At 49.4% G+C, this 21458-nt stretch overlaps 9 protein-coding genes across 9 annotated transcripts; 4 read left to right on the forward strand and 5 right to left on the reverse strand.

The window, feature by feature from the left end:
- The first annotated feature begins 206 nt into the window (after positions 1-206).
- On the forward strand, positions 207-3859 carry EDB91DRAFT_36242 (kinase-like domain-containing protein). The gene is made up of 10 exons (XM_041327001.1): positions 207-644; positions 1685-1897; positions 1950-2002; positions 2049-2169; positions 2218-2394; positions 2446-2682; positions 2736-2916; positions 2976-3046; positions 3094-3306; positions 3360-3859. The coding sequence occupies exons 1-10, from the start codon at positions 477-479 to the stop codon at positions 3573-3575; spliced, it is 1650 nt and encodes a 549-aa protein (XP_041184631.1). The 5' UTR covers positions 207-476; the 3' UTR covers positions 3576-3859.
- An 84-nt stretch (positions 3860-3943) lies between these two features.
- EDB91DRAFT_1325724 (uncharacterized protein) lies at positions 3944-6035 on the reverse strand. The gene is made up of 14 exons (XM_041325208.1): positions 5889-6035; positions 5822-5830; positions 5725-5768; positions 5624-5668; positions 5536-5573; positions 5419-5489; positions 5163-5367; positions 5068-5111; positions 4941-5017; positions 4773-4891; positions 4674-4720; positions 4492-4569; positions 4282-4428; positions 3944-4215 (listed from the first exon to the last, which is right to left on the reverse strand). Exons 1-14 carry the CDS (start codon positions 5941-5943, stop codon positions 4142-4144), a joined length of 1053 nt encoding a protein of 350 aa, XP_041184632.1. The 5' UTR covers positions 5944-6035; the 3' UTR covers positions 3944-4141.
- Positions 6036-7197: 1162 nt separating this feature from the next.
- On the reverse strand, positions 7198-8979 carry EDB91DRAFT_1233525 (uncharacterized protein; the record flags this gene model as incomplete). The annotated part of the gene is made up of 6 exons (XM_041321110.1): positions 7198-7576; positions 7631-8045; positions 8095-8185; positions 8237-8596; positions 8655-8692; positions 8943-8979. 6 exons carry the CDS (start codon positions 8977-8979, stop codon positions 7198-7200), a joined length of 1320 nt encoding a protein of 439 aa, XP_041184633.1.
- A 145-nt stretch (positions 8980-9124) lies between these two features.
- On the forward strand, positions 9125-10244 carry EDB91DRAFT_1041504 (NAD(P)-binding protein; the record flags this gene model as incomplete). Its single annotated transcript, XM_041312930.1, has 7 exons — positions 9125-9199; positions 9255-9278; positions 9328-9529; positions 9583-9705; positions 9754-9927; positions 9977-10060; positions 10111-10244. The coding sequence occupies 7 exons, from the start codon at positions 9125-9127 to the stop codon at positions 10242-10244; spliced, it is 816 nt and encodes a 271-aa protein (XP_041184634.1).
- Positions 10245-10405: 161 nt separating this feature from the next.
- Positions 10406-14211, reverse strand: EDB91DRAFT_1076736 (uncharacterized protein; the record flags this gene model as incomplete). Its single annotated transcript, XM_041314883.1, has 4 exons — positions 10406-10588; positions 10636-11898; positions 11960-13788; positions 13842-14211. The coding sequence occupies 4 exons, from the start codon at positions 14209-14211 to the stop codon at positions 10406-10408; spliced, it is 3645 nt and encodes a 1214-aa protein (XP_041184635.1).
- Positions 14212-14383: 172 nt separating this feature from the next.
- On the reverse strand, positions 14384-16726 carry EDB91DRAFT_1094491 (uncharacterized protein). The gene is made up of 6 exons (XM_041316883.1): positions 16371-16726; positions 16227-16285; positions 15761-16169; positions 15530-15705; positions 14841-15480; positions 14384-14764 (listed from the first exon to the last, which is right to left on the reverse strand). Exons 1-6 carry the CDS (start codon positions 16398-16400, stop codon positions 14552-14554), a joined length of 1527 nt encoding a protein of 508 aa, XP_041184636.1. The 5' UTR covers positions 16401-16726; the 3' UTR covers positions 14384-14551.
- Positions 16727-17056: 330 nt separating this feature from the next.
- Positions 17057-18769, forward strand: EDB91DRAFT_1041082 (AB-hydrolase YheT; the record flags this gene model as incomplete). Its single annotated transcript, XM_041312904.1, has 8 exons — positions 17057-17241; positions 17293-17361; positions 17414-17446; positions 17506-17588; positions 17647-17748; positions 17802-18007; positions 18063-18091; positions 18139-18769. 8 exons carry the CDS (start codon positions 17057-17059, stop codon positions 18767-18769), a joined length of 1338 nt encoding a protein of 445 aa, XP_041184637.1.
- Positions 18770-18813: 44 nt separating this feature from the next.
- EDB91DRAFT_36743 (RWD-domain-containing protein) lies at positions 18814-19933 on the reverse strand. The gene is made up of 7 exons (XM_041327017.1): positions 19826-19933; positions 19742-19775; positions 19621-19686; positions 19436-19566; positions 19252-19386; positions 19030-19204; positions 18814-18977 (listed from the first exon to the last, which is right to left on the reverse strand). The coding sequence occupies exons 1-7, from the start codon at positions 19856-19858 to the stop codon at positions 18859-18861; spliced, it is 693 nt and encodes a 230-aa protein (XP_041184638.1). The 5' UTR covers positions 19859-19933; the 3' UTR covers positions 18814-18858.
- EDB91DRAFT_36987 (uncharacterized protein) lies at positions 19890-21080 on the forward strand. Its single transcript, XM_041327027.1, has 3 exons — positions 19890-20314; positions 20368-20540; positions 20590-21080. The coding sequence occupies exons 1-3, from the start codon at positions 20023-20025 to the stop codon at positions 20641-20643; spliced, it is 519 nt and encodes a 172-aa protein (XP_041184639.1). The 5' UTR covers positions 19890-20022; the 3' UTR covers positions 20644-21080.
- The last annotated feature ends 378 nt before the right edge of the window (positions 21081-21458 follow it).

Here is a 21458-nt window from a genome sequence, read left to right on the forward strand (position 1 = left end):
ATAACACCCACCTCTTGTTCTCCAATCAACATGTAGGGCTTTACTATCGCCGATGTGTGCGTTGATTCTCATGGCTTTTGTTCTCTTTGGGTAGTTCGGCTACGTTGTGGATCACAACAACAAGATCACTAGCCTAAGGGCGTCTAAACACGTCATATGTGTCGCGCGGCCTCCGCGACACAACATTCGGTTGATTCGTCGCGCGCTGGATACGACCTACATAATTAGGCTCAGCGGCCTTATCCGCGAGGGAGCGCCGCGATGACCATACATTTTACAATGTACAATTGAGTCGGAAATCCGTTTGGTTGCAAAGAACCCGTCATCATTGACAGAGCCCTCAGGGGTCTTCCTCATGCTCGTGTTTGTTCCTGATACGAGGTCGGTCATAAAAGGCCCAACTCGTGAACTGATTTTCCAGTATTCACATTCACATCCAATTTACTTCACTCCACTTCACTATCACTCAGTTCATAATGAGACTCGAATGTCCTCGATGCAGGGCTAGTGTTCCACAGGAGCTGTGGGCAGTTCATCAATGCCGAAACAGCATGATGGCACCTACGCCCAGTCATCACGCTCCATCGCATCGACCGTACCTGCATAATGCTCATATGTCACAGCCACAGAACCATCATCCCCAAGTCAGTATACACGATGATTCAATTGATATATGCCCTGATGTCGTCGTCCGCAGCAGGCTTGGCATGCGCCAGCCGTCGCTCCGGCATTCAACCCATCCTTGGTCGCGCATAATGCCCATATATCACAGCCACAGAACCATCATCAGAAGGCTTGGCATGCGCCAGCCGTCACTCAGGGCTTCAACCCACCCTTCGTCGCGCATAATGCTCATATGTCACAGCCACAGAACCATCATCCTCCAGTCAGTATACACGATGGTTCGATTGCTATATGTCCTAATGTCGTCGTCCACAACAGGCTTGGCATGCACCAGCCGTCGCTCCGGCATTTAACCCACCCTTGGTCACGCATAATGCTCACATGTCAAAGCCACAGAACCGTCATACCCAAGTCAGTGTACACGATGATTCAATTGATATATGCCCTGATGTCGTCGCCTGCAGCAGGCTTGGCATGCGCCAGCCGTCGCTCCGGCATTCAACCCACCATTGGTCGCGCATAATGCTCATATGTCAAAGCCACAGAACCGTCATACCCAAGTCAGTGTACACGATGATTCAATTGATATATGCCCTGATGTCGTCGCCTGCAGCAGGCTTGGCATGCGCCAGCCGTCGCTCCAGCACTCAACCCACCCTTGGTCGCGCATAATGCTCATATGTCAAAGCCACAGAAGCGGCATACCCAAGTCAGTGTACACGATGATTCAACTGATATATGCCCTGATGTCGTCGCCTGCAGTATGCTGGGCATACACCAGCCGTCGTTCCGGCACTCAACCCACCCTTGGTCGCGCATAATGCTCATATGTCAAAGCCACAGAAGCGGCATACCCAAGTCAGTGTACACGATGATTCAACTGATATATGCCCTGATGTCGTCGCCTGCAGTATGCTGGGCATACACCAGCCGTCGTTCCGGCACTCAACCCACCCTTGGTCGCGCATAATGCTCATATGTCAAAGCCACAGAAGCGGCATACCCAAGTCGGTGTACACGATGATTCAATTGATATATGCCCTGATGTCGTCGCCTGCAGCATGCTGGGCATTCACCAGCCGTCGTTCCGGCATTCAACCCACCCTCGATCGCACCGGGTTTCAGACACGGTCCATCGGACTCAGACCCATGGCGACGACAGCTCGGTAAATTACGCGACAAGCTTCTTGGAAAAATCGAGAAATCCAGCGAGCTCGCAAAGGAAGACAAGCAAATATGCTGCGAATACGTCAACAGTGTCAAAGTGTACCAAGTACTTCCATTCTTTGTGCAAATACTGAAAGAAGCTCAGAATCGTGTTTCAGAATTTGATGGTCTACACCTATGCACACCTGAAACGCTGCGCGAACAATAGATCGTAAGGCAACCTGTGCTATGCGATTCGTAAAGTTGACACATTCTAGGCTACTGAACGAGCTGCAACAGAAAGTCACAGAGTGGAGAAGTTGGTATCACAATGACCTTATGGTATTAACCCAGTATCGGACCATCAAGGATGTTTTGATGGGCCTCTTGGATCGAACTGTAGGTCTCAATTTCAGCCAGGTCACTTTTTTCACATCTTCCTGACAGGAGAAAGATCGGTGCCCAGTACATGTTTCAGTCAAGTTTACACCGAAACGCACCGTTCCTTATGATGATGGGGAAGTGCTTCGTATCCTCCTGGTTCTGTGCGGAAGAGATTATGAAAATGAGTTCTACGGCCTTGCAGACAACCAAGCACAGAATATGGTCGATCTGCTTGAAGACGTATATCTCCACACCTTTGCCTTGATTCAGTGATTGATTTCTCATACACAGATCCTGCGAGATACTGCCATTGATCATGCCACACATGCACGGCTTTTGAGATATACCATTCGACTATCACGAAAATCTGGTCGTTTGCCATGCCAGTTGCTGTTGGATGGAGTAGTGCCACATCTGATGCGTGTTGTTGGGGAGGGCGGTTTCGCAACTATCTACACAGCATCTTATAATCATCAAGCTGTTGCCATCAAGCGATCGCACTACCGAGCCGTTGGCCAGTGTCGCAAAGTGAGTAGTTTCTCATTCGTCAATCTAACCCCCATTTACTTGTTTACATGCAGGACTTTGTGAGCGAGGCAGTGATTTGGAGTCACTTGAAACACGACAACATCGTGACATTCAAAGGAGTCATAGAACAAGACCAAAGGTTGTGGCTCGTTTCACCGTTCATGTACAATGGTAACGTGAGATCGTACCTCGAGCATACGGGCAGGGAACACTGCGATCTTCGCCATCTGGCAAGTTATCTTACTCGATACTATCAGCAACCCTTATCGACCATTGGTTTTCTGTATAGGCAGCAGGGGTTGCAAAAGGTCTCTCTTATCTACACAGTCTCGATCCGCCTATCGTTCATAGTGATCTCAAGGGAGTGAGTACTTCTCCTGTCAGAAATGTTCTCAGGCTCATTTCATACAGTGCAATGTCTTGGTCGACGATCGAAAGAATGCTTGCCTGGCCGACTTCGGAGTCTCGATGTCTGATGATAGTCGTAAAATACTGGATTCTACCGACGTCGGCCGTCGACAAACGCTGCAGTGGACTGCACCAGAGATTTTCTTTGGAAACACGGATGTCTTGCGCATGACGCTGGAAACTGACATGTACGCATTTGCTTGTGTGCTATACGAGGCAAGTGGTTGTGTCCTGTTCGAATCGTTCTTCCCTGCTTCACCTCCCTCCAGATTTATACCGGAAACATTCCTTTCCAAGGAGAGGAACTAATCAAGTGTCTGAGGGCAGGAAGGAGACCCTCGCTCGAAGGATTGGAAAAACCCATCACAAGACTTATTGAAGCATGCTGGCAAGACGATGCAAGGCTACGCATGAAAGCCCCCGACGCCGTCGACGCACTGAAGAAGATGAAGAAGATTCCATTGCTTTCTATGATGGGACTTTGAACTTTGGCGTGAAGATAGTTATTTGTGTCAAGACCGGTGAAGACTCGAGGGTGATCCAGGGTGATTCAAAGGACATTGTGGTATATAATTAATAGACATTCTACGGTACTTTTATTTTCTTACATATTTGAGGGGTTAGCCCTCCTTCATACACCTCAGTCTCGTTGCTCGCGACTGAGGCGTGTATTCTCTATTCATAGTGTACTACATTACTTACTTAGTTGCCTCTCAGGCTCGTGTCTTACATAGGTTTGTAAATATTAGTCTCCTTATCCGCGATCGAAGTTCGTGTCTTACCTCTCACCTTCTTACAGCTTGGAGTTCCAGTTTTTCCGCCCCGATTCTCTTATCGCTATTATGCTCAGACACAGCGGTGGAAATCGATAGGGTATATTGTGACAGGAATTACGAAAAGCTGTAGTCCAAAACACTAAATAACACAAAGGAGATCTCCACTTCCAAAAGACGAAGAGCAGATCGTTACATATGTAGAGCAAATCTTGTCCATGTCGTCATGATCGTAGTCTCAATTCATTGTGATGTTTGTACCGGGCATGAGTCATAGATCACTCTATGGATATCTGTTGCTGAAGAGGAGCACCGCCCGGGAAATATGACGACTGGCGCTCTGTCATGCCCCCTGGGGTGATTGGGGAAGATAAGTACCGTGAGTTCTTGCCGAGGTCTAAGGAAAAAAGTTAATCACTCATTCTGAACACGTCGATGACCTGCGTCTTGACAGGGGTGTAGGACTGACCATGCGTCTTAGACTCATGGAGCCCTTTGTCAAAGTCACGGAGGCACTTGATTCCTATCGCGAACGAGCACAAGAGGAGCAGGAAGGCGACGACGGCTAATTATAGCAGCCAGATGGGGCTTAGCGTCGTGATGAAACAGATCAGTGTACATGACTTACTGAAGACAGTCAATGTGGCGCGAGTTGAATAATACTGTTGCTCCGAGGAAGGTTCGTAGAAGCGAACAAGTTTGTATACTAGGGGCTGTGTCAACTCGCGAGACAATCAACGCGTGTCATACACGTACAGACTAACATGTGCCATCAGTTGCTAGTCAATGCACCAAGACAAAACACCTCACAATAGGTCATCGCAGCCACCATCAACACGAGGGCAATCATCATCATCCTAGCAGACGGTTCAGATAATCATGTGAAGCGGATAGCTGGAACCATCGTACCACCTGACTTCGTGCTTGACAGCACGTGCGCAGCCGGCCAAAAGAATTACAACCACAGGAATTGCAGCGACAGTGACCCCAAACTCAGCAGAATTGCTGCTGAGGACAACGATAAGAAGCTGCTGATTTTCAGTCCCTGCATAATCTTAAACAACCATGATTCATCACCTGCATAGTCACCCCCACGAAACAGAAGAAGTCGAATTTAAGTAAGCAGATGAAGATCTGATAGAATTGATACATGGCTGCTCCGAGTCAACGCCAAATCATCAAGAAAAATGAACATTTCACTCACACTTGAATCTTGGGTTTGCCCCCACGACATGGAAGATAACCCATCTACATGAATCTCAGTAATGAACGCTACATGCAATAAGCATGAGACCGTACCCGAACTCAGCGTACAGCTGCTTGATCCAGAATATCAAAAACACCCACGATGCAGCAATTATACAGGGTGAGACGATCAGGAAACGTTGGACCTTATTCCATAGATCATTGGGATCTGTGGTGCAAGGAGCCTGACATCCAAATATAGCGACGCGGGTTTCGTGAATTTGGAGAGCAGAAAAAACGATGAGGGCTGCATGAAAGACTACGAAGTATTCAGAAAGGAGGAAGCATCTTCGACCACATTACAACTCACGAACAATCCCCATGAGCTGGATAATGTTCCGTGACCGTAGAGCGTCGAATGCCATTAGCAATTCGAATATCCTGCGCTACTGTCAACAACCGGGAGTTTGTGAGGGTAACCACATACTCTGCCAAAATAAAAAGGGCCAGATAGCATGGTAATGTCTTCAAAAAGTGAGCAGTTCAGATTGCTAATTATGTATGGAGAAAGGTACCTTGTATCCAAGCTCCTCAAAGGAGGATCCTACTTCGGCTCGAACCTTGACATCTGCTGGTTAGTAGACGTCTCGTTTCGACTGCAAGTATAGATACTTACTATGCCGAACGTCAACGCAACCATGGTTATCACCACAATGGCCTCTATGAGCACCTAGGTCAAACCTCGATCAAGAAGCTTCAACGAAACGACTAACGGACTGCGACTGTGGCAGAGGTTCCGTTAAATGACAATATCACAAGGATAGTAAGATGAAAACGTACTTGTGATGATGAAAGCCTGTTGGGCTCTCGTCCCAAATAGTGGTTCAATAGCCATGGTGAAGTAGGCTCGTCAAGCTTCAAGCCTTTAGCTGGAAGAATAAGAAAAGTCGGTGAGCGCCGAACGTTTCAAGTTGTTCGCTTGTGAGTTCCCGTGTGGCTGTGTCTTGCTTCCTGTACCTAACCTTCCTGTGCACCTGAATTTGCTGTTTGCTTCTTAACGTGCTCAACACCGTATGCACTGAGCGTGGTATAACAGAATCCGTCGGTCGTCAATAATCGTGTCCGAATCGTGCTATACTTTGACCAGAGCCGCCAAGATTGGGGTGGGTCGCCGGTTAGGGAAATCAGCGTCGTACTTCAATATTCAATATTCGATCTTGGGCAGTCTGGTATGACGTCCAACATACTAGTAATGGTTCGTTCCATGTGTATCATTGCTATGCACTAATCTCGCAATATTAATAAAGCGCTCAAGAAGCTCTGGATGATGTAGTACCACCGGTGCTATTACCGATATTTTGCTTTGTAGCTCTGTCACGCTAACGGCAAGCAACGCAGTTAACTTCTTGGTTAAGTATGACGTTGCAACTGAATGGCAAAGTGCATCGACAGAGTTGATGCTTGTGCTGACACTTTATCGTCGGCACATTTCCTTGAGACGTCTTCTTCACCTCTAACTCCCATCCCAATGATGAGGACGACGGAATCAGTGACGGTAGTTGCTGCTGCTCCTCTAGTGATGCTATGACCTGTATGACGTACGTCCTCGCGCTTTGCAGGATACTTTCAGTCTTGGAAGCTAGTATCACCACTCTGACCTCATCCAGTTTGTACCTCCTTGCCAAGCAAGTAATATCGCAACACATGGATATTACTTGGGATGACATCATGGAGTCTAGCGCGGTCATTTCGGCAAGAGTTAAAGTGTTATCATGCGACATTCACCTGCCCTTCACGACCTTCGTCGATGCACCATCAGTTACCACTCAGTCGGACAGTCACATCACCGGCAAGTTAATGCACCTTGTCCTGTGACGCTGTGCTCCGTTAGTGATGAGGCTCTGATGTGACTTCTGCCTCCGTCTTAACGATGATCTCGATTGTGTTATCTCTCCCCTGGCTTCGATGATCCAACTTCGTAGTATTAATGTATATATGATAGGTCTACAATGATTTGTGACCAGATGGTATATTTAATGAGACAGGATGTTGCAAAGTGTCTGAATGCCAGATGATCCCCAATACATAGTACCTTCGATGAATATATCCTCAGGCGAAAGCAACGTGGTTCTCCGCGGTACCTATCAAGTCAAAAATCATCTCCCCTTAGGATACACTGTTTTACGACCGTGGCTACCAATAGTTCTTCCCTCCAAAGCGTCCGTATATTCTCGCGCATCCAGGGAAGCCAACCGTCACTATACATCTCGGCATCGTCACTCTTCAGATAGCGCAGACTGGTCTGGGCTCTGGTGATGAGTGTATCGCAAATTGTGATCAACGACTGCTTCCAAGCGATTTCGTTTCCGACAGATATCGTTTCTTGTTTGCCCGCTATGACATCGCGCCATGGTTGAATGGCGTTATCGTGGATATTATTGTTGACAACGAGATGATGAAGCCTTAGTGCTGTTATCAAGCGCCATGACGGCTGCGCTGATTCCGCCGAGCAATATAAGGTCCAGTCTCTACGGGAAATTAATGAGGCAGATCACTTGACCAGGAATTCAAAAGTTACGTACCCCCAATACCCTTCGTCTTCGAGGACGCTTTTGACGAAAGCACCGGATTTCTGGTCAAGTATCAAGGATTCCACCACATCTTGCACATCGACTTCGCCATCCGTAACGTCTGGTTCGGCTGATGACTTGTTGACAAATCCATATTCAATGAACAGCGTGCGGTTAGGATGGGCCCCGTAAGTCAGGAAGATCTCCTCGCCCTCTTGAACAGATTCATCGGCCGGAGAGACGAATCTAAATCCTTTCCCAATCGGCTTGACCGGCGCAGTGTCCCAAATATCGGCCTCTGATGGAACTGGAGTCATATGCAACCCATTTGGGGTGTGGTTGGCAAAGTCGAGGATGGGACATAAAGTCAGATTATCAGGATCTTCCTTCGATGGTTTAAGGCGGTAATATATGCAGCGAGTATTGACTGGAGGCGATGTAGATGAGGGAGTTTCATTCATACAGAAAATACGTGCCATTCAACCAAGCCCACGCGTAATTGCGAGTAGAACCATCGACATCGTCCAAATGGGCGTCATAATTTGAGGAAACATAGGAATTCGCAGTCTGCTATCACTTTAGAGAATGAAACCGAGTGCAATAGTGGGTAACTCCCACCAAGTACGCTCGCACTGCAGCCCAGTCTTGACAAAATCGGTCATGCAGCTTAACCAAGGATGCACGGACACTCGGCGGGAGATATCCAAGCAGTGGGACCCCTCCGGACTCTATGCCACTTTTTGATCGCACAAGCCAAGTCAAAGGATGACTATCAAACTCCCTAGGCAAGGTCGAGATATATGGACCATAGTGAGGGTCCGGAGAATCCTCGCTTCCATGCGGACGGTTGATACACAGATGTAGAGATATCATTTGCGTAGCTGTCAATGGCGTGGGTCCAGACGTTGGATGGAGGGACTTTAACGTCTTAATATTCATCAATGCCTGAGGTGGCACCACAAATAGTAGGGATGATGGCTGTCACGATTAATATTATCAGGGCATGGATCCCCATTCTGTCCACGCGAAAGCTCACAGGACACGACGTTCGAACAAAAAGTCCATTCCCAGCAGCTGTGTGTCCAGACGGATGTTAGATCAAGCGGTGACCGCCGAACGAGGTGAATCAATTGGTGGCTCAACTGGGCGTTTCTTTGCACTCAACAAGCAAGTCATCTGCTCCTACTTTCATTCCACAAGTCCTCAACCATGCCAGCAGGTTGGACCACCGATAGTTCGACGACGACGATTGTGCTTTTGAAATACTCGCCATCGTGGTATCGTTGATGATATTCCTAGCATGTGAGGTTATGGGACTGTTAACATATGCGGCTCTCCGCGTCTATCTTCGGACCGTCCATGATGGAATTTCCGGCCCCGCGACAGCATGTCCTTGAGATTTATTAGATCCTCGTGCATCTCTTGCATTCGGATATCCATCGTAGAGCGCGCGTTCACCCAGCAAGTTCATTAAATTCAACCTTTTTGCAATTTCTTACTCGAAACATGTCTGTCTTCAATGCATCTCGCCTTCTTGGCAAGACAGTCCTTATCACTGGAGCAAGTTCTGGTATCGGAGCGGTGTGTACAAACCTAGGTCACGTAGACAATAGTGGCACTGATCGACTCTCTACAGGCCACCGCTGTATTGTTTGCCAAGGTAGTCCGTCATGATCTGCCCTATTCCTAATCATTCATCGTTATCGCAGGGAGGTTCCAATGTTATACTTACCGCTCGCCGAGCGGATGCACTACAAAAAGTTGCAGATGAATGTACTGCTGCTCACAAAGAAGCCGGCCTACAACATGGCGGCAAATTCGTTACCGTGCAACTCGATATTTCTGACAGAAGTCAAATCAACGGCTTCCTAGAGAAGATACCTGCTGATCTTCGCGAAATCGATATCCTCGGTGAGTATACACAATACGTCATGGTAGTCGCTTTCTTACATCCGAGATTACAGTCAACAATGCTGGATATGTCGTGGGTGTGGAAAAAGTTGGTGACTTGTCTATGGATAACATGGAGGGCATGTTCGCAACGAACGTGTTTGGCTTGATTGCCCTGACCCAGTTGTTCATCAAGGGTGCGTATCTCAGGCCTTGATTAGTATAATTTTCATTTGGCTTCGTAGACTTCAAGAAGAGAAAGACTGGACATGTCATTAACCTTAGTTCGATCGCGGGCAGAGAAGCTTACCCTGGAGGCAGCCTCTACTGCGCAACCAAACATGCTGTCAGCGCATTTACTGGCTCTCTCATGAAGGAGCTTGTCGACACTCCCATTCGTGTCACCGAAATCCAGCCTGGTAAATGAATCTATCATCGCAGCCAGAGCTATACTCAAGTTGTTGGTAGGTATGGTAGAGACCGAGTTCTCTGTCATTCGTTTCAAAGGCGACAAGTCCGCAGCAGACAAGGTCTACGAGGGGCTTCAGCCTCGTGAGTGATTTACTACGCCCATAACCCGCCCATACTCACATACCACAAAGTGGTGGCAGAGGACATTGCAGAAGAGATCGTCTGGGCTGCATCACGCCCCCCACATGTCAATCTCGCTGAAGTTTTCGTGCTCCCGGTGAACCAAGCTAGTGCAACCCTCAACTACAGGGCGCCGAGGCTGTAGAACTCAATTCTGTTTTGATACTCGAAGACATTGTATCATAGACATTCCCTACACGTCGATGGAAGCAAATGACAGCATGTGTTAGAGGAAAGGCGATAAGGATTCAGCAACGACAGTATCGACAAATATGCATTAGAGGGTGAATAGAATATGCAGCTGGGCTAACTCTTCATCTTCTTGCTCTTCGACCTGGTGATTTTCGGGGGTATAACCTCTTTCACCACCTCAATCTCAATGTCATTGTCATACACATACTTCTTCACCACGATATTCTCTGGGTGAAGGTCGATAAGTGGATGCTGCTCGACATCCACTAGGTTGCCAAGAGTGTCTAAGCGAAGATTCTGAAGGGAATGAGTAAGAACGTAGTGACTGCCTGCTAGCCACGTACCTTGGATGTCGGAGCTAAGCAGCTTTTCTCAATGACAAAGTCCTTGGTCCACGAGTTGGGTCGAGGATGGATCTCATCCAGATAAATTTCTGTGGACAACCCATGCTGCCACTTCACCCGTTTGCGCTCCCTTTCCTCCTCCTGAGAGCCGTCCCCAAACTGCAAACGTTTGACCGGCCGGTCTGGCGTTTCGTAATCCTCCACTTCTCCCGGTCCCCTACGATGCCTCGTCCACACCACCCCATCGTTTTCATCATGTTCTCTATCGAGTTCGATCATGGATTGATCACTCAGTTCGCTAGCACCTTCACCATCGCTCAACCCGAGCCCCTCATCACTCCGTCTCGCCCTCCGTTTAGCCCGTTCATGTCGTTGTTGATCCTTCATCTCTCTCTCCTTTTGCAATATTGTCCGAACCTTCACGGTAGGGCTCTCTGGCCTGGTACCATCTTTACGAATCACCTCCCTTTCCAGCTTAGCGAAAATTTGCTGGTTCTTTGTGGTGTTGGAAGTAGTGAGGGCTTGGAGAGCGATTGCGGTCATCCCCATGAAGCCGTCGCCCTCGGAACGCCGTGAACGTCGGAGCTGCAGAGGTTGGGTTGATGTGGAGGGGGCGAAAACGTCGTTGGCGTGCTGCGCTGCAGCCTTGCGTCGAGACGTTCGACGACCCTGACCTCGGTTCTCTTGTGGTCGGCGAGAAGATGATGTATCTGCTATTTCTTGGGGCTCAATATCATCATGCGATGACTTCACCGTTTCGCTTTCTGGTAGTGCAGGCGAGGAGGTTGCAATGGGAGGTGAAGGTGATCTGGTGCTCGGCACCTCAGACAGCACCGGAAGCTGTGGGCCACTGTTGCTGTCATCGACGGGAAGGGTGTCAGATGCTGCTGGTTTGGCGGCGGGGGTTGCATAACGTGCTGATATGACCCCAGGCTCAACTTTGCGGAACTTGACAGGACCTGGTGGCTTCTTAGGACTCGGTTCTGGGAGCAAGGGAGCCATTGTCGGGAGTTCAGGTACTGCCTTGGGGGCATACTTGGTCCCAAGCATTCCAGGGACAACCTGGCGTACCATCACAGGGTGAGTAGGGAGAGATATGACAGTCTCTTCTGCGCCACGTTTTCGCTTAAGTGTCGAGAGCACTGATGGCTCTGCTACAGGTTTCACCTCTAATTTGCGGTTCGGTGGCGGGACGATGGTACGGGGCTCGTCGGAATTGCCACTGGCATCGCCAGTGGCAACTAATACGACAGGTGGGGCATGCTGATGAACACAATTCACGTCAATGCAATCCGACAATAAATCGTCTGGATGGATGACTTACCGGTCCTGCACCAAAGGCAGGCAGGGTTGTAGACGAAATAGGTTTCTTTGGCTGTGGTCTAGCATAAGGCTTGGCGCCAATTCTTGGTATGCGACTACCAGTAGAGGGCTTTTTCAAGCTAGACTTCACAGGACTGGACGACGATTCCGCATGATTAGCAATCGAATGTTCTCCGACCTCAGATCCTTCAGCCTCTTCAGGGATAGAATGCGGGAGATCCGTCCCCGCCTTCTGTCCAGGCACAAGGGGAAACGGTAGTTTGGCTCCAGATCTTGGTTTGGAAGAAAGTTTAGGGAACATAGGCTCTTTGCCTTTGCTGTCAGGGGCGCGGGGTGATGGGTCAACAGAACGACTTCGGAGAGGTTGAGGGACGATGGGTTTCGGTTCCGTTGAGGTACTTCGGGCCCTCCCAGCGGCTGGTCGAGTTGGGGAGCGCATGGGACTGTTGAGATCCGTAATTAGAATACGTTTAGCGGGACTACGGGATGGATCATCCAACGCGGGACGCGAAAATACTGGTCCGCGCGTGCCCATCAACCGTGTCGATGTATCACGTTTCGCAGACAGTAGCATCACATTTTGCGAAGATGCAGAGCCTTGCACGAAGACGTCTTGAATTGGCACCCTCCTCGCTGGTGTGCGAGATGCATCGTCGACGGTCAAGGAAAATTTGAGATGAGAGGAAGAACCCGGTAGTCCTCCGTTCGGACGAACGGGCGTTGGAGCGACAACCAGTGGCCGCTGTACAGTGGCCAAGGAGAAGTTTGGGTGCTGAGAATTTAATTTTGGCCTCTGTGGTGTCAACAATGGAGGATCCAAAGATCCGAAAGAAAGTTCACGTTGTGGTTGCGAAGACTGCCCCTCTGGGAGTGGCGTAGATCGCTGAGATGGCAGCAAACGCGTTAAGACATCCGCGGACTGAGGAGAAAGGGATCCCAATTCTCTTTGCAAATTTGGAGTGTCCGTTTTGCCATTTAATCCCCGTTTGCGTGATCTTCGCCTCTCTTTGTCTTCCGTAGATCTTTGGATGTCAGGGTAAGGATCTGCGTTACCACGAACAACCATTTGCTCATCCGGAGCTATGGGCTTTTCTCCCTCGGGAGCAAGCATTATGGCCCTCGATTTTCCTTTGAGTTTCGGCGTTTCCGAGAGTTGCTGTGCGTGGGTGATTTGGTTGGGGCGTGGAGTCCCACTAAGGCGTGCAGATCGCCGTACAGATGATCTTGCACGTTCCTTAAGGATATCTGGGGTGGCGCAGGTGGCGACTAACGGCGAAGGAGAACTAGGTGGTGGTGGTCTAGATTCTGCATCAGCCGGCACGCGCCCCTGAGGAAGGTCATCAAGGCTGTCCGAGGAACTCGACTGTTCTACGCCATCTACACGAGGGGTAGGTATGATAGAAGGATGCTGTGGGGATTGCGAGAGTAGATCATCTATACTGGATGAAGTTTGAATTGGAGAGCCGCGGGGATGTCCTTCTGCAGAAGGTTCCGCAGGGAGCGTCTTGACTAGAGTGGAACAAGATTCAAATGAGATGAGATCGGGCTGAGAAATGTTACCAGCAAAATCCTGTAGAGGCGAATGCTGATCATTGGAAGCCTGAAGCTGAGCAGGTTGAGGCGACAAAGCACGTTCTGTCTCGGCGAACTGGCTCAGTCTCTCACGCAAATTTATGGGGCGAAACGGGCTAGGAGGTGCAGATATATCTGGGAACGGAGTTCGTCCGTCCTTCGTCAGAAGACCAAAGTATATGGTCGGATGAGCCCGAGGAGGAGGGGAAGGATTGTCACAAGCTCGCATGATTCGGCTTGCAAGAACGGAGGAGGGTTCTGGGAGCTCATGTTTGTAATTTAGCTGCAAGAGGCAGACGAGCAGAGCTTACCGTTCTGGCCCAAAGCATCATTCTCAGGCGTGTCTTCACGAGAAAGATGAGCAGCCACATCAGAGATTTCATCTGCATCTTCGTCGCTCCTTTCATCTTCTTCATCTGGTACGTCCGTGATTTCCTGTGACGACGGAACGTGGAAAGCAGACAGTCTCGATGAACGAATGGGAGAGTCGACGGCGCCATTGAGTGCACGCCTTCGTGTGACCTCGCTAGCGATGAGTCTCTTCTCCGGCGACTGTACTGGACCAAAGTATACTCTCGCGGTCGAGCAATTGACAGCATCGCTGTCGGAGGTTTCTGTAGAAGCAGGGGAATTGGTAGTGTCGGCGCTCATCAAATTGTCCACGGTTGTTGAAATATCCATGGACGTGAAACGGAGAGCCGTAAGACATTCAGCACGGTGAAAAGGCAGGAAGCGTCCTTGGGCCTTGATTAATATAGCTGATAAGACCAAAGCTGGCAGGCTGTTGGCTGTTCACGACATGCACAACCAACACAAAAACGTTCAAGTACGCGTCACACGTGACCTTCGCAACCTCACCATCTCTCCATCACAATCAGTTCATAGTTAGAAACGTTTTTCGTCTAAAAATGTGACATGCATGATACGGTGGCTCTAAGGATACAGGACAAGACAAACGCCAAGTCGAACAAAAATACAGGGTACATTGGGCCACGCCTCTAAAACGCTGCTACAGGTGGGATCACGAAACGATGCTGCATGCTAAAATTACAATCAGCAGATCTATGCGAGAGAATGCAAGTGGGCGTCTTTTATTACACGTATGATGGGAGTGCTTTGTCTGGGCGGAGGGTTTTGCATCAGGGCACTGCCTCCACCTCCATCGCGGCGATCCGTTCAGCAGAAGAATCTCGACGAGCAGATGCGATCGATGCCGCACAACAATCTGAATCAGGTGAGCCATCCTGAGGAATTGACTTCAGCCGCAACGTTCTTATTGCTATTTCTCATCCGGACTGTCCACCTACCAGTTGTTTTTCCTTTGCAAGCAACTCTAATGTTTGTGTGAATCGTGCCTGCACAGCCAAAGACGACTTCATCGTCTCCAGTAAACCTCTATAGTCGACGCTTTCCTCCTTTACGGGAACCGCTGTCGGCGCGGATGATTCCACACGACGACGTTTCAACTCTGGCGACCGCGACAATGCATGTACAGCGGCCACTGCACCGTTTTCTCCATCGTCACCGACTGGAGTTTCCCGCCCGTCCTTCAACTCCAGTAGGCCATCTAGTTCCCCCCGTGATTGGTCCTGTGCCTTCCGTTTGAGCAAGAGCGGACTGTAAGATCGAACATATGACTGCAAAGCTGCATCCGTTTCTTTATGCAGTGATGCGATGGCGCGCTCCAAATTGATATCTGTTGTTTTGACGACGGCCGTCACAATATTTGACAGGAGATTCTCCCACAGAGAATCCAGTTCTCTAACGCGCGCTGCGACGCGCTCTTTGCATTTCGCGTGACTTGTTATAACAGCCGCCAAAGCAGGGGTCACCGCCATCGCAGTCGACGGCGCAGCTTTAGAAAGCTCGGACGACAATTCCGTAAATGCCTTCAGTTTGTCCTCTTCCTTGTCAAGCTGACATGAATCTTGAACCAGCTGGCTACACAGCCTGTTGCTTTTTAGTCTCCCCATATGCATGAATCACAAAGATCTCTTACTTTGCAAGACGAGGAGAGAACTCGCCAACGACTTCTATGGACCTCTTTTTGTCGTCCCTCGACTGAAAGGACAGATTTCCTGGCGTCATCTCTGACGCATCTGGACGACCTTTACCGTGACGACTGCCGCTCTCGGGATTATCATCCGAGTCCATCATCGAGGACCGGAATATATGCTGATATGCGTCGAATTAGATCTTGTCATCCGTAGAGCGAACATAGAATACCAACCCCCTCAGCTTTCTTGGAGCGCTTGGAAGAATACAGCCCCCTCTCTTCGTCAGCTCTCTCCCGGGAAGACCGGCGGACATCCCTGGAGCGATCGCGATCGCGGTCACGCACGTAACGTTCCCAAGATTCGAAGTCCCGTTCACGGCGGTCACGTTGGTCACGTTGAACAGCTTTAATTTCACGGTCGCGACCACGCTCTCTATCGAGCTCGCCATGATTTCGTCTGAACAAGTCAGACTGCGGCACGAGCGGCGATGAACGCGGACCTCGTGGTATAGGACTCGTTGATGATGCTTTCGGCTTGTGTTTTGGTTTGACCTTGATTTTATCGGATTTGGTATCATTATGGAAAGTCTTTTCGGGATTGATGCGGCCCTTGTCCCATTGAAAATCAGACGGATGAATAAACCTGCAGATCGCCAATTTAGGACGTGCATATGGTGAGATGGAAGAGCACGACGCGTACCGACAGCGACTCCCTTGGTTGCAGAACGGCTTGACACCCTTACCATGCTCGTCAAAATACTGTGAACACGGCGGGCAACCCAGCGGACGCGTCTAACGCGTCAGCAAAAGATCAATCAAGATAGAACCGGGGAGAGGTACGTACACGACAGCGCATTGTCTTGTAGAGCGACATGATATCGGGCACCAAGCTACCTTTGACAGCAAGAGAGATGTTTGCTGTGGTGGTTGAGAGTGGGCACGGAAGAATAGGAAGAAGGGCGAAGAAGAAAGCTTTATAGTTGTGATGCTGGTGGTATGGGGCGTGACGGAACACGCGTGACCCAAGCTTCTTCGATGCTTCCGCTGCACCTCACCGTTAGTTTGGCATCTAAATCTCCAATGATGATGAGCTGGCGACTTCAAACAATTATCGGGGCCTTATTGTTTACCATCCCCTGTCTGATGCATGAAAGAGCCAGATCACCTATCTTGTGATTTGCTACGCGGCTGACGCGTCTGAAAATCTAGTTTTCAGCTTTCATGGTTCAGCTTTCACACAAAGTTGGTAAATCATAATCGATATCATAAAGATATCGTGCAGCGCGCGCTCTGATTTCTTTGCACGAGGACAGAATGCACCTTGTAAAGGCGCCGATTCAGGCTTCTCACAATTGACTGGTTCCGGTTTCATCGCCTCGCGTTACGAAACCTACTCACCCGGTACAGATTTTTGTGTTACTTTATTGCTCTTGTTTGTCCTTCCTGGAAGTTCCTGCAGGCTGCAAGCAACGCTTACTCTGTTCAACCGTCCATAGCCCATCTCGTTATTATAACATTCTCTTGTAGCCTATGAGTGGATTTTTCAACTTTTGGAACGCACGTTATACCGCAGACGTACGATATCCCGAAGAATCTGCTCTGGTAACCACAAAAGAACAACAGTCAACCACGACCAGCGTTTTTCTACGCGATTTTGTGGAGCGACGATGCCCCTCACTTCATTCGGAGTTCCGTCCCGCGTGGTGGTTGCCCAAGTACGCCAAAGTATTATTATTGAGCTTACAGAGTTGTTCACTCCAAGTCAGCGGCCATACCCAAACTCTCTATTGTGTCCTCGGAGATTTCTCAGAGAGAGATAAGGTAGTGTATAAACGGTGACTACGTTCGCATGAAGGTTCGACGATGGACTCTAACGTGATAACTTAGGACTTTTCTCCGCCTGCTTGATGGCGGAACTCTGTAAGTTCATCTCCACTTTTCAGGCGTCTGTGTGCAATGATATGCCTAATATAAACTAGAGGTCTGGACTTCACACCAGTGGATGATAGCCATTTGCCGCCCGACACTCCAATCATCGTGGTTTTGCACGGGCTCACTGGGGGTACGCGAGACTTCTACGAGATAAACAGTCATCATCTAATCTCGCGAATCTTCTCAAGGTTCATATGAATCATACGTGAGAGCCGTTCTCGCTCCCGCCTGCATGTCGGCTCACCAGGGTGGACTTGGATATCGTGCGGTCGTGGTTAATTTCCGCGGATGTCAGTTCACATTCTGAATGGACATATTGACATGGAGACTAACTATGCCGCAGGCGCAGGCGTTCCGGTCACGAGCCCACAACTCTACTCCGCTGGCCATACAGATGACCTCCGCCAAGCTTTATTCTATATATCTCACCGGTACCCGGAAGCACCTTTATTGGGTCTGTCCTTCTCCCTAGGAGCGAACGTTATGACACGGTATGTCGCTGAGGAAGGAGAACTTAGCCGTTTGAAATCGGCATGTATTCTCGGATGTGTACGTGCTTCTCAGGTTTAAGCTTCAGCGGTGACAATTTCATTTATCAAGGAAGCCTTGGAACTTGTCGGCGAATGCCTCCAAGTAAGTCCAACATCTTTCTTCCGGATCCGTTTCGTAACGTTGGTCAGGCTCTTGTCAACGTACATAGGACGTCATATTTACTCGAAGGGCATGGGCCGAAATTTGGTTAATCTTCTGAAGCGACACGTGGGCACTTTTGCCTCCGACCACGATGTCGCTAAAGCTGCCGCCATGACCATCGGCCTCACTAAACCCACGATCGACATGTTTGACGAACACTTCACAAGAATTGCTGGCGGTTCTTCGCCTCCCTGGCCCTTCGCATCAGCCAACGATTATTATGAATATTCATCAAGCCACAAGGTGCTTAACAAGATAAAAATCCCACTCCTAGCCATCAACGCCGCAGATGATCCTGTGGTTCAGGATGTGCCAATGGATGCGGGAGGTAATGGATGGGTAATTATGGCCCTGACGCCCTACGGTGGGCACCTCGGATGGTTCGAACCGGACGAGGGGTGGGGACAGGTCAGGCGATGGATCAAGCGCCCGGTGTTTGAATGGCTGCGTGCAACGGGAGAAGACCTTGTTTGTTCGCCTCCGCATTGGCGACCGTTGCATGAAGACGGCGGCTTCCTCAAGGAAGTTGGCATTGACAGGCTAGGGTGCAAAGAACTAGATGGAAGCGATATCATTTTGGGTACAGAGGGGGAGGCCGGATTGCTGGCCGGGTTGTAATCTGAGGAAAACAGATATACTGTCAGATTTCACATTCTTATTTATTCTAATCACTATCGCTAAAATGCACTCCGTCATCATCGTCATCTTCATGTGCTCGCGGCTGGCTCCTGTCGTACTGGACTAAAGTCAACAGAAACGGTGCCTTCTTCCACGAAGCTGTCATCGTCGTGCTCCAAGTTCTTGTTGCGCTCAAATAGGTGGCGACCTAATCAGGAATTAGAAAGGCGTCATCAAAACATACTAGACATCGAATGTACCGGTGGGTCGAGTTGTTGCACGTTTCCATTCTTCCCTGTCTCGGGGCGAGAGTGCGCGCAGCCTTTCGTCTTCGTCTTTCGTCTTCCGTTGTGCCGTCTCGCGGCTAAATTTAAGCTTCCATGCCTTAAATGACTCCACTGTGACTGGGGTTCCGCGAGTCCTCGCTTCTTCCGCCTGGTAATGTGAACTCCTTGTTGTCCAGATAGCACACCCAACTTTACCTCAATTGCCAGACGTTCCTTCTCTGTTTCCTCAGTCATGATTTCATCTGCCCTTTTACGAACAAGGGATGCCATCTGTTCTCTAAGATGAGAGACGAGGGTGAATGTCATGGCCATGCCAACATTCTCTTCGCCCTATTGATCGCCATGAGGCACGCCATAGCATCGGGAAGACGTCACCCACCACTTCCGTAAGACTCTCCAACAGAGTGTCATGTTCGGCGTCCTCAAGCTCACCCTCGATCGCTACCAATGTCAGGTGAGGCAGACTGTCAGGGTATTCATCGGGGTAATGGACAGATAACTGTAGTTTGACTGTTCAAAGGGTTTTAGGACTATGTAATGGTGAGGTTTGACGACAAATCTCACAGGGGTGCTCTCCATCTATCATTTCATCAGGTTCAACATCGATCTGGATCTCCCTGTCCGAAACAACTTGGTAAGGGTCTTAGTAGTGAACTGGGTTATGGTTGAGATCGGTGGGACGAACTGGACAGCTCTGTAGGGTATATGGATTCAAGTACCTAAACATGTATTGAGCACAACATGAAGTACTGCAACAAGTGGAATAGACCTCAAACTCCTCAGTAAGAACCTCTGCGGACATCGTTTGTGTTCAGGAATTTCTCTCTCTCTCTCGTTTGTGTTCAGGAAATTATCCGATTACCGATCATAGTTTTGACCAAATATGGTCAAAAGGTGAAAGAGTCCGAAAAACGTCAAGCTTTGAAACGTTTGTTGGACTCGACCTCCTTCGCTTTTGCAGCTGCTATGTCCTGGCTACGAGGAATAACATCTGCGGTATTGAGCAGCACTGCAAAAGGAGGTTTTTCTCCAAGACCTAAGTTGCCGTTTCGAATGCTCTCCGACGTCCGTCACCCACCCGCTATGCTCGACAGACCCAAAAACCAGACCCACGACCGCGTGTGGGCAAAAGCTATTGAGGAAACTATAGAACGGACGGCAGGAACAGCTCAAAGAGCTCACACACCCACTCCGGATGAATTATGGGCCCAACGGAGTCAGAGTGCAACTTTCAACCCTCCAGCTGATACATATACGGGTTTGTTCCCCAACACTCTAGGTCGTGCTTACGTCTGATTTCGACTTGTTCAGGGAGAAGAGTGTTTGTGACTGGAGACTTGGGTGAAGCCTTTAGGAGGTTGCAAACGCGTCTCAGACGGAATCGTGTAACTCAGGAGGTGTCGCGGCAAAGACGACATGAAAAGAAGGGCGTAAAGCGGAGACGTCTGAGCAGTGAAAGGTGGAGAAGGATGTTTGCCAACGAGGTATTCATTTTTGGCCCTGCTCTTAGGGTCGCGCTCATACTTTGCACAGGTGCGGAAGAAAGTGCAGCTAGTTAGCACTATCCGTCGTCGCGGAGCCTACTAAACCTTACAGCATCATATTGTCCCTGCAACCAGTGTCCCCGGTGGGTTCATGTATTTCTCTGGTGAATACATTCCCCGCGGGACGCTGGTGTGCACAATTACATACCTGCGCAACCTGTTTTTAGTATTATAATGATTCTTTTAAGAAACGAGGCGAAAACCGACATTCGGTGCGTGGCGATTTATGAAGTGCCAAATTCTCGCATTTTTCTCGCCCTGAATTTTCTTGGTCTGGAACCTCGATCTCGTTTTGCTCACTCCTCCATCAAGCGTACAACTAATCTGGGAACAGGTCTAATCATTCCGATAGATAATTCTAGTGACGAACCTCCTGTACTAGTTCTTTCCAGCTCCTCCATCTACTCGCCGGGGATGCCTTCTTGTCCGATAATCCCGCTGGACACGAGGCCGCCCCTTCCGACCTCATGGCTGCCACGCCGAGCGGTTAAGTCAAAGAACATATTGGTCCCTCGTGCCGTGTGCTGATATCCTGAACCGAACCACGACTAGCATGCTTCCGTACTTCATAGCGGATCCGTTCGGTACCCATTCAATGCAAACTTGCCGGCTGCTAGGGCTAGGTATGTGGCGTTACCTTATCGCTGTTGTGAATGAGCTCCGTGGAGTAAATGCAGCGGAATGCGTGTAGGGGTGATCGGAAAGCGCGGCGACCCCACGGCCGGCGGTTGCGCACATACTTTGAAAGGTAAAAAGGCTGCTAAATTTCGCACCCTCCTAGCGGCCTCTCGGTGCTCTCTTTATTTCACGATGCATGTTGCGGCAGCGCGATCCCCACGCGACATAGGATAATGTACG

This window comes from Suillus paluster (genome assembly GCF_016628075.1).
Source record: "Suillus paluster strain FC165 chromosome Unknown EDB91scaffold_1, whole genome shotgun sequence".
Lineage (NCBI taxonomy): Eukaryota > Fungi > Basidiomycota > Agaricomycetes > Boletales > Suillaceae > Suillus > Suillus paluster.

Coding starts and splice junctions, on each gene's coding strand:
- EDB91DRAFT_36987 (XM_041327027.1), top strand. CDS start 20,023: ATGTCCTGGCTACGAGGAATAACATCTGCGGTATTGAGCAGCACTGCA. Junction 20,315..20,367: donor TCCAGCTGATACATATACGG/GTTTGTTCCCCA, acceptor CGACTTGTTCAG/GGAGAAGAGTGTTTGTGACT. Junction 20,541..20,589: donor GAAGGATGTTTGCCAACGAG/GTATTCATTTTT, acceptor TACTTTGCACAG/GTGCGGAAGAAAGTGCAGCT.
- EDB91DRAFT_36242 (XM_041327001.1), top strand. CDS start 477: ATGAGACTCGAATGTCCTCGATGCAGGGCTAGTGTTCCACAGGAGCTG. Junction 2,003..2,048: donor CGCTGCGCGAACAATAGATC/GTAAGGCAACCT, acceptor GACACATTCTAG/GCTACTGAACGAGCTGCAAC. Junction 3,307..3,359: donor TTGCTTGTGTGCTATACGAG/GCAAGTGGTTGT, acceptor ACCTCCCTCCAG/ATTTATACCGGAAACATTCC.
- EDB91DRAFT_1325724 (XM_041325208.1), bottom strand. CDS start 5,943: ATGGCTATTGAACCACTATTTGGGACGAGAGCCCAACAGGCTTTCATC. Junction 5,669..5,724: donor TTGCGTTGACGTTCGGCATA/GTAAGTATCTAT, acceptor GCAGATGTCAAG/GTTCGAGCCGAAGTAGGATC. Junction 4,216..4,281: donor CATCGACGTGTTCAGAATGA/GTGATTAACTTT, acceptor CAATCACCCCAG/GGGGCATGACAGAGCGCCAG.
- EDB91DRAFT_1094491 (XM_041316883.1), bottom strand. CDS start 16,400: ATGTCGCTCTACAAGACAATGCGCTGTCGT. Junction 16,286..16,370: donor ACAAGACAATGCGCTGTCGT/GTACGTACCTCT, acceptor CCGTGTTCACAG/TATTTTGACGAGCATGGTAA. Junction 14,765..14,840: donor TGCTTGCAAAGGAAAAACAA/CTGGTAGGTGGA, acceptor AGGATGGCTCAC/CTGATTCAGATTGTTGTGCG.
- EDB91DRAFT_36743 (XM_041327017.1), bottom strand. CDS start 19,858: ATGTCCGCAGAGGTTCTTACTGAGGAGTTTGAG. Junction 19,387..19,435: donor TGGAGAGTCTTACGGAAGTG/GTGGGTGACGTC, acceptor GGCGATCAATAG/GGCGAAGAGAATGTTGGCAT. Junction 18,978..19,029: donor TGCAACAACTCGACCCACCG/GTACATTCGATG, acceptor ATTCCTGATTAG/GTCGCCACCTATTTGAGCGC.